The 9,362-nt window shown below is 49.0% G+C and overlaps 1 protein-coding gene across 1 annotated transcript in view; it reads right to left on the bottom strand.

Annotated features, from left to right (window-relative positions):
- Positions 1–8,529, bottom strand: part of GPR139 (G protein-coupled receptor 139) — a 38,874-nt gene extending 30,345 nt beyond the window's left edge. The window contains exon 1 of the mRNA XM_036824167.1: positions 8,406–8,529. Coding sequence (XP_036680062.1) covers positions 8,406–8,529 — 124 coding nt within the window. The remainder of the gene's footprint in view (positions 1–8,405) is intronic.
- Positions 8,530–9,362: the final 833 nt, after the last annotated feature.

The following is a 9,362-nucleotide window of genomic DNA, read 5'->3' on the forward strand; positions in this document are numbered from 1 at the left end:
GTGACCCTGGGTGAGGCCTCAGTTTCCTCATTTTGTGAAACGGAAGTGTTTGGACTCACCAAATACCAGAAGCCATGGAGTGGCGGGCCCTGGGCCCTGGCTAGCCGTGAACTGTCTCATTTTGTCCATAGCATAAACCCTGTGAGAAAGGCACTGTTCCACTCATTCTGCAGGCGGAAACGTGGAGGCTCAGAGAGATTTGAGCAACCTACCAGAGCCCCACCAACAGAAGCCACAAAGTTAGAACTTGAATCCAGGTGTGAGGACCACTGAGCCCACGCTGTCAGGTTCTCAGGGCAATTCCCATCCCCCCAAATGGTAGGTTTGTGTTTCAAAACATTCTCAACATGAAATGTGCGGTACTTCTTGGAGCTTTTCCTTCCAGTTTATGCCACGTCCCTGGTTTTCTGAGTTGGCATGCTTTTCTGATTTACCCACATTTTCTTTGGGTCTCCATCTCTATTATTTCTTGCTCCTCCTTCTAGCTTCTTGATTTTATTCTCCACTCACTGTTACCCCCTTGGTGTTTCTTGGCGCTTCTTGAAGATGTGCCCACTCTGGAGTTTGTGAATTGGCAGCCTGGTGGGCCGTATGAAGCCTGCAGACATGTTTGATTTGGCTCAGGCGATGCTGGCTCACATGGTGTTTTTAAAATTTGTGAGTTAGTTGCCAACATTTAAACACTGGGACATTTCAAATAAAAATCTGGATTTCTAGAGTTTTTGGAACAATTTGGCAACACTGGACCATTGGCTGGAAAGCTGAGTGGTGGCAGCACTTTCTAACTCCCCCAGGTCCCCCTCCTCCCTATTGTCTATCACCCCCACCTCTCAACCCAGCCTGTCAGTTGTCAGCTGTCATTACACGTGTGCTGCCATTTTCTTATAATAAAGCTGGACAGCAGTACTGAATATTGCTCTGTCATTTTCCAGCTATGTGACCTTGGGTAAGTGTCTCAATGTTCTCATCTGGAAAATGGGCATAATATTTATCCACGCCTCAAAGGGTCGTCGTGAGAATTAAATAAGCTAATGTATGTGAAGTGCTTTGAAGAATCTCTAGCACATAATGAGTGCTACATAAGTGCTAGCAATTATTAAGAGGAAAGGGCAGTGTTTTTGGTACATACGTCTCTATCATTGAGAGAAAATGAGAGACCGAAAGAGCCACGTATTTTCAGAAAAACAGCAAGGAAGCACAATTCTATGGATAAGTGAAGCAGTTCTTAAAACTGGCCCATTTTGTTCATTTATACTCTCTGACTGCCCCATGCAGGTATCTGAATTCAAGACACCTGCCCTCCCCCACCCCTAGCATTGCAGGGCTGCTTCCCCTATAAACATCGCCCACATATTTCAGATCTGCATGGAGGTTCAGTGGCAGGATCTGCGTTCACCTCCCTGCTCGACTTCTGTTCACGATCCCGGCTGCGGCAGATAGGGTGCTCTTGCTGGTGGAGCTTGTCATTCTCTTCACTGGCTTTAGCTGAAGACCATTTCGTGTTCTGGACTGATATTATTTCTGGAGGTTTCACTGAACCACAGGCAGTTCTCTTAGGGGTACAAATTCCCTAGGCTTATGATGGCATTGATTGCTTAATCCATTGGATCATTCTCTCCTAGTTTGCCAGGACATGGAGCTTCATATCTGGTGGGTACACTTGGAGTGGAATTGTGCATTTATGGAAAAGACCTATGTATATAGCAGTGTGTGGCTTCAGGGCTTGAACACATTGACATGTTAGGCAATAAAAACAATGTGAACTACTATTTGTTGAGCTTCTACAATGTGCGACGGACTATGAGAAACCTTTGTGGACTTCCCTGGTGGCGCAGTGGTTAAGAATCTGCCTGCCAGTGCAGCGGACAGGGGTTTGAGCCCTGGTCCAGGAAGATCCCACATGCTGCAGAGCAACTAAGCCCGTGCGCCACGACTACTGAGCCTGTGCTCTAGAGCCTGCGAGCCACAACTACTGAAGCCCACGTGCCACAACTACTGAAGCCCGCACGCCTAGAGCCTGTGCTCCGCAATAAAAGAAGCCACTGCAATGAGAAGCCCGCGCACAGCAACAAAGACCCAAGGCAGCCAAAAATAAATACATAAATAATAAATAAAAATGAAAAAAACAAAAGAAGCCTTTGCATGTTTTATTTCAAATTGCCACAAAACAATGCAGGGCACAGAAGTTTAATAACATTTATTGAACTCTTAGTCGGAGACAAGGATTACAAAGCTACTGTTCTGGACCCCAACCCAAGGCCAGCCCAGGCAGCCTCCAGCATAGATACTTCATTGGCCTGTACTTATGTCCCATCTATGGGCCATGTCTCCAACTGAGTAACACAAGCAGAGCCCAGCTTTCCTGGGTCTTTGACAGACCCATCAAGAATGACTTGGCCAAGATCTCACAGTGAGTTATTACCAGAATCAGTCCTGGAATTCGGGGCTCCTCATGTAGTGCTCTTTCTCCCACTGTTATAACAAGGATCCTAAGGCCAAATGCGCATTAAGAGGGGCCAGACAGGTTTTAGAGGAGAATTAGGTGCACCATGTAGGGAGTGTTCCGATCTGGGGTGCATGTGTGCTTTTGAGGGGACAACCACTAAATTATGGTACAAATATACAATGGAATACTATGCAGCTTCATTAAAGAATGAAAAAGCATTATATATACTGTTCTGGGTGATATATTAAGTGAAAAATCAGCAAGATATAAGATGGTGTGAATAATGTGCTCATTTTGGAGAGAGTAAAAAAAAAAGGGAGAGTTGAAATCCTCTATTCATATTTGCTTGTATATATACTTAAAAACTCTGAAAGAATAAATAGGAAACTAAGATACTAATGCAGTGGTTACTTGTGTGGTGGTGGTGGTGATGATGGGATGGACTTGGGAACTGGGGAGCAGGGGAAAGGAATGGGAGGCAGACTTTGCAATGCGTGCCTTTTTTATACTTTTAGGTTTTCAAATAATATGAATGTTATTACCTATTTAATGTGTGTGTATGTACACACACACACACATACACACACACAGCTGCACAGGAAAAGCAGCCTATTACTCAGCTCTAGCCAACTGCTACTTTCTGGGAACATGAGCCTAATGTTTTCAGTTCTGAATTTTTTTTTTTTTTAATTGTGCTATATGTTCTTTTTTTTTTTTAATTTTTATTTATTTATTTATTTATTTATGGCTGTGTTGGATCTTCGTTTCTGTGCGAGGGCTTTCTCTAGTTGCGGCAAGTGGGGGCCACTCTTCATTGCGGTGCGCGGGCCTCTCGCTATCGCGGCCTCTCTTGTTGCTGAGCACAGGCTCCAGACGCGCAGGCTCAGTAGTTGTGGCTCACGGGCCCAGTTGCTCCGCGGCATGTGGGATCTTCCCAGACCAGGGCTCGAACCCGTGTCCCCTGCATTGGCAGGCAGATTCTCAACCACTGCGCCACCAGGGAAGCCGTCAGTTCTGATTTTTTAAGGGAACCTGGAAATCTATTTTTTTTTAAATCCCAATTTTTAATTTCAAATTGTTCATTGTTAATATGTAGAAATACAATAGAGTTTTTGCATATTAACAGTGTGCAAACATGCTGAACTCATTTTGTTCATAGGAACTTTTATTGTGGAGTCTTTGTGATTTTCTATGAAGGTAATTATATCATCTGTGAATAGAAACAATTTAATTTCTTCCTTCCTGTATACCTGTTTTTTTTTCCTTTTTCTTGCCGTATTGTACTGGCTAAAACTTCCAGTACGATGCTGAATAGGAATGATGAGAACATCCTTGCCTTGTTTCAGATCTTAAGGGGAAAGGATTCCAACTTTCATCATTAAATGTGATGCTAGCTGTAGGTTATTTATAGATGTCCTTTATCAGGTTAAAGAAGTTCTCTCCCTGTTCCTAGTTTGATAAGGTTTTATCAAATGGATGGACGTTGAATTTTGTCAAATACTTTTCTGCATCTGTTAAAATGATTATATGGATTTTCTTTTTTAGTTAATTTGGTGAATCACACTGTTAATATGGTGAATGATTTTTAAATGTTGAACTAGCCTTGCATTCCTGGGATAAACCCAATTTGGTCTTACATATTATCCTTCTTATATATTGCTGGATTAGATTTGCTAATATTTTGTTGAGGATTTTTATGACTGTTCATGAGGACTATTGGTTGGTAGTTTTCTTGTAATGTCTTTGTCTGGTTTTGATATTAGGGTAAAGCTGATGTCATAAAGCAAGTAGGGAATTTTCCCTAATTTTTAAATGATGAAAGAATGACTTATAGAGTGCTTACTGCGTGCCAGGCATTGTGTTACGTGCTTAACTTATTTAATACTTACAGGAACCCGATGAAGCATGTACCATTATTATCATCATCGCCACTTTATAGGTGGGGAAACTGAGGCACAGAGGAGTTAAAGCCACTTGCCTAAAGTCACACAGCTTATAAGTAGTAAAGCCAAGACTCAAACTCCAGAAGTCCAGCTCCAGACTTTGTACTCTTAATCTGTTTACTACATTTTCTCTAAAGATTTTACAGGCGAAAGAGAACACATCTGGAGGGCTCAGCCCAGCTTAGCAGCCACGGTTCTTCCACCTGCGGTTAACAGCAACAGTAACTAGCACATGTCAAAGCACTTACTGCCTGCCAGGCTACAGAATCATCATCTCCTTTCATCCCGCACCAGCCCTCCGAGGCAGGCAGGCAGTTGTGGAAATGCTCCCTTCTGCCGGGTGGCATGCAGTTTCAGGCTCTATCTTCTTCACTTTGTCTCCCTTAACATCCATTGTGCCTTTTAGAAGGTAAAATTTTAAAAATATCTTTCCAATCTCAGTTTAATTTTCCACTACTCCTTCCTTATCAGGTGGGCTCACCCGTCCTCCCTCCCACTCTCTTCCCCCGGGCATTCAGGCTCATCTTTTCCTCTTGCACTGCCTTTTGCTTTGCACTGTCTTGTCCCAGCTGGCCCAATCAGTGTCCCCAACTCTACCTTGTTGGCTTATTGTATGTGTTTTGAAAAGTTGGAAACATTTTGCTTATTTAAAATGGAGGAGGAAAGAGGTGGAGTTTTAGGAACAGCTGGGACACCAATTTTCTCCAGTCAGCCCACAGCACGAAGAACTGAAGTTAGTTAAAAGAACTAGTAGTCATGAAGGCAGTAATGAAGGCACTGGATGCAATGGAAAGAGCAGGTGTTTGCACGCTGGCTGGACCGTGTGACTGTAGATGAGACGCTCCACTTCTCTGAATCTCAGTTTGCTCTTCTGTAAAATGTGTTCAGGGCATGTACAGGTCACAGGGATGTGGTGGGGATTCACTGCAATAATATAAGCATTTAATACGGGAAAAGATCCAGTGTGGAGAAAGCACGGAGTAATAGTGCTGTCCACGGTCCAGGCCCTATGCTAAGCCATTTTAACATAGGCTATCTTATTTAATATACACTGCCTGTGCGCTACGGTTACCACCATTTTATAGGTAGGGAAGACTGTGGTACAGAGAATAAGAATTCTTAAGTGGCAGAGCTTTGCCTATACTTCACATTAGAACCCTCTGGATCCCACACCAGACCAGTTAAATTGGACCGTCTGGGGTAATTCCTAGAGGCAGGGGATTGGACCACATGGCCTTTCCCAAGCTCTTCCTTTCAATCTAGAGGCTGAAAGTGCTAAGAAACAGCCCCGCTTTCCCCTAGTTACTAGCTCCCCTGTTGCCAAACAGCCATTCCCCATCGCTCCTTCAGTCTCCAACCACCACGGCAAGAATTTGGAATTGGGGAGAGTCCACTGCCAGGAAAAGTGACTCAATTAAAAATCTCAGTTTTCAACAATATTACCAAGCCCTGCGGTCTGTTACTTCGCACCCAGCATAGCTGAGCCTCCCAGTCGGAGGCCAGGCAGCAAGGGTTTGCGAATTGCTGGGGCTAGGGGCAGGGCGGGGAATACTGTAGTGAGCTCAGCCAGAAGCACTGCACTGAGCTGAGTGCTCTTCTCAGCATGCTTCCCAGTCCCTTCTCTGGCTCAGGCAGGGCTGAGCAACCCCCCTCCTCCTTATAACCAAGGCAGCTTCATGGTAACCACAACTGCAGCAGCACAGCAGCAATCAATGTGTGGTGTGTCAGGCACTGAGCTGTGCGCTTCACTTGCACCCTCGCCTCCATCCACATCTTTACTTCTCACCACAATTTCAGGGGTAGGTACTCTCATAATGCCCATTTTACAGATGCGGAAACTGAGGCACAGAGACATGAAAGGTTCACAGATTAATACCCAGCTCTGCTTCATTCTACAGTCTGCATTTTTAGTCACTAGGACATACTTGTCTGCCCTTACAGTTTTGAGAGAATGACTTAAGGATTTCACTTTTGAACCACCTTGCAAGCCATTAACAAAGCCCATGATCTTCCTGCAAGCCTGGCTTCTCCAATCGATTTTCTCCAGAATGTTTGGTCCTTCTGCATCCATCACAAGCTCCACTTATGAGCTCCCTGACCTCAGAGACTGCATCTTAGGGGTCTCTGAGTCCCTTTTTTACACCTCCTTAGCCCTTGGCACACAGTAGGTGGTCATAACTCTGAATGTATGAACACATCAATGCCCTTCAAGTTCTAATCACAATCCCCCACTCTTTTAAGTCTCTAAGCCCTGGCCTCAGCCTTGAAGAGCATGTGCCTGGCATATAATAGGTGCCAATGTCAATGGGTCAGGAAGGTCCTAGCTGGCATAGGAGTTAAGCTGTAAAGGTGTGTGGTACCTTGACTCCCACCTTGAGGTGTCTGAAGGTCTGAGCTTTCCCTCATTCTCCCCATCCTCATTTCCCTGCTCTGGACCCTTAGAGCCTCTCCTCGTCTTTACGGTTCTGTCCCTTAAGGGGTTTTCAGAAGAAAAGCCTGAGAGAGTAGTTACTCTTGAGTCCAAAGAGGAGATGGAGGGGTGAGGGGTAGGAGTCAGAAAGGGGCCCTGTCACTTCTCCTGTTCAGCAAATAACCAACCTTCTCAAAAACACTCCCCAAAGGAGAGCTCTGGAGAGGCTCAGGAGGACCAACATGGGGAGGTGGGAACTGGGCCGAAATCAATTCTAGCTCTAGGTAATTACAGGACACATGCCACCACCCCAGCAGGGTGAATCAGGCTAGCCTCTCTGCGAGGGCAGCCAGAGCGATTAGTTAGTAATAAAATTCCCATCACTCACTGGGGGAGAGGCTCAGCCTTAGCAAACTTATGGTTTCTCGAACCTGCCAAATTTGGGAGGGAGGATTTATTTAAACAACCTTAGCAGGGGCCCTGACTACCAAGATGAATGTTTTGGAAAGGAAATCTCACAAGGCTCTCAGAAATCCAGCTCCCAAGTTCCCAGGATCCCAGGATGCAAAAGACAGTGGGGTTGATGATGATACGATTCTAGGCTTTACATAGGATTGGATTTTTTTTTTTTTTCCTGTGTTTTTCTGTCCCTCTCTCCCATCTGCCTGGAAGTGACCTTTAGGAATCTTTCTGCCACAGAGACTGTCTCAGGGACTATCTGGAAGAAAGGTCTCTCTCAAGCTGGAGCCTCAGGAAGCCCGCCCCCCCCTCAGGCGACCATGGCAAGCACCAACTCCCCCTTCCCCCCTCAGTAACCCCCCTCCCCAGCAGCTCAGCTCTCTTCAGGAATTCAGTACAAGTCTCAGCTATACTTTGGACAGGAGGCTAGGATGTGGGACGAGCCAGACATCTGCAGCAGCTGTGAGCTGCCTAGGGTGGGTGGACCAGGAGGCAAAGCCCAGGGGTGAGGCATGTCCTCAAGGAGACTGTGACCCCCTGCGGTGGTGGCCTCAGCAGCCCGCGTGTACCTCTGCACCCTTGCCCTGTCCCTCAGGGTGGCAAGGGGGGCTCATCCCTTGCTCCATCCCAGCGCCCCCCGGGGCCAGAAAGTGCCCCGGATCAGGGGTTCCAGCTTCATCTCGGGTCAGGCGGCGACACGCCATGGGGCAGAGGGGCAGAGGTGCCCCTAGTCTGGGAGCGACGGGAAAGGGGAGGCCCCCGCGAAACCATCTGTCCGGACTTGCAGTCGAGTCACACGCACAGGCCCCCCGGACCCCCTCCCGGACGCCGACCGCTTCAGTCGCGCACACAAATACACACAGACACGCTCGAATCCCGCGCACTCACACCGACCCCACTCACACCCTGCCCATCGCCCGCCGCGTACACTCGTGAGACGCACACACGCACGGTCCCCGCCAGGCCACCGCAACTTCCTTTCCCCATTTCCAGTCTGGAAATGTCCGCAGTTGCCCTTAAGGCGTAAACTTTTTCAGAGGGGGCGTCAGGGATCGCACCGAGGCGGTGGCTAGGCCTGGGGGTCCCGGGCAGGGTCACCCCGCGCTCGGGGCTCCCGTCTTCCCTCCCTGTCCCCCACGCCCCTCACCTGGTAAACCGAGGCACAACAAGAGGCTGTAGTAGACCACGGGCAGGAAGCCCAAGCCGCAGGCCGAGCCGGGGGACCAGGACAGCGAGCTGTTGGCTACGAGGTGGGCGTGCGTGTGCTCCATGAGCGCGCCCCCCGCTCGCCTCAGCTCTGCGCCCGGCCTGCCAGCCCTGCTCTGGACGCCGGCTCGGTGGTGGCTGCCGCCGAGGCAGCAGCGGGGGCAGCAGCGCCTCTCCCTGCCGGACTTGCTTCTACCCTTGGCCGTGGTCCCCTCTGCTCCCTCCGCACCTGCTCGCCTGGAGTCCCGGCTCGGCCCTCCCGCAGGGCGCAGGGCGCAGGGCGCAGGGACTCGGGAGGGGCTCCGGGAGCCCGATTGTGCACCTCCCACCTCCGACCCTCTAGGCTCCCGCCTCGGAGCCGGGGGGCTGGGACGCCGCTCCCCGCAGCCAATCAGCAATGCCTGGACGCGGTGGAGGTGGGGGGGGGAGGTGCTCGGGAGGAGGGGGTCCCAGCTGCCTCTCTCGGCTTCAGTTTCTGGATTAGAGATGGAGTTAGACCTGGGAACCCCAGAGGAAGTCTGGGTGGGAACAGACTACCCTCATCTCCCCCCCACTGCGTGGGAGGGGCGTGGCGTGGGTGGGACCTGCTTCTCCCGCAAAGGTTCCATACTCCTCCAGCGTGTCCTCAGTTGGCCTTTCTCGACCTTGCCCTCAGCCACTTCTTTTCCCCCCAAGCCCCCGCGCCCCATCCCCCGCCAGGGCTTCGAGTCCATCTCCATATTGAGGATTCTCCACCCAGGGCAGGGGTGGGAAGAGGAGGCTGTAGGAGCGAGGATGCTCCAGGGTTGTCCGTTCTCCTGGACCAGAGGAGCTGAGCTTAGAACTACCATATGACCCAGCAATCCCACCACTGCGCAGATACCCTGAGAAAGCTGTAATTCAAAAAGTCATGTACCAC

Source organism: Balaenoptera musculus, chromosome 15, assembly GCF_009873245.2.
Source record: "Balaenoptera musculus isolate JJ_BM4_2016_0621 chromosome 15, mBalMus1.pri.v3, whole genome shotgun sequence".
Lineage (NCBI taxonomy): Eukaryota > Metazoa > Chordata > Mammalia > Artiodactyla > Balaenopteridae > Balaenoptera > Balaenoptera musculus.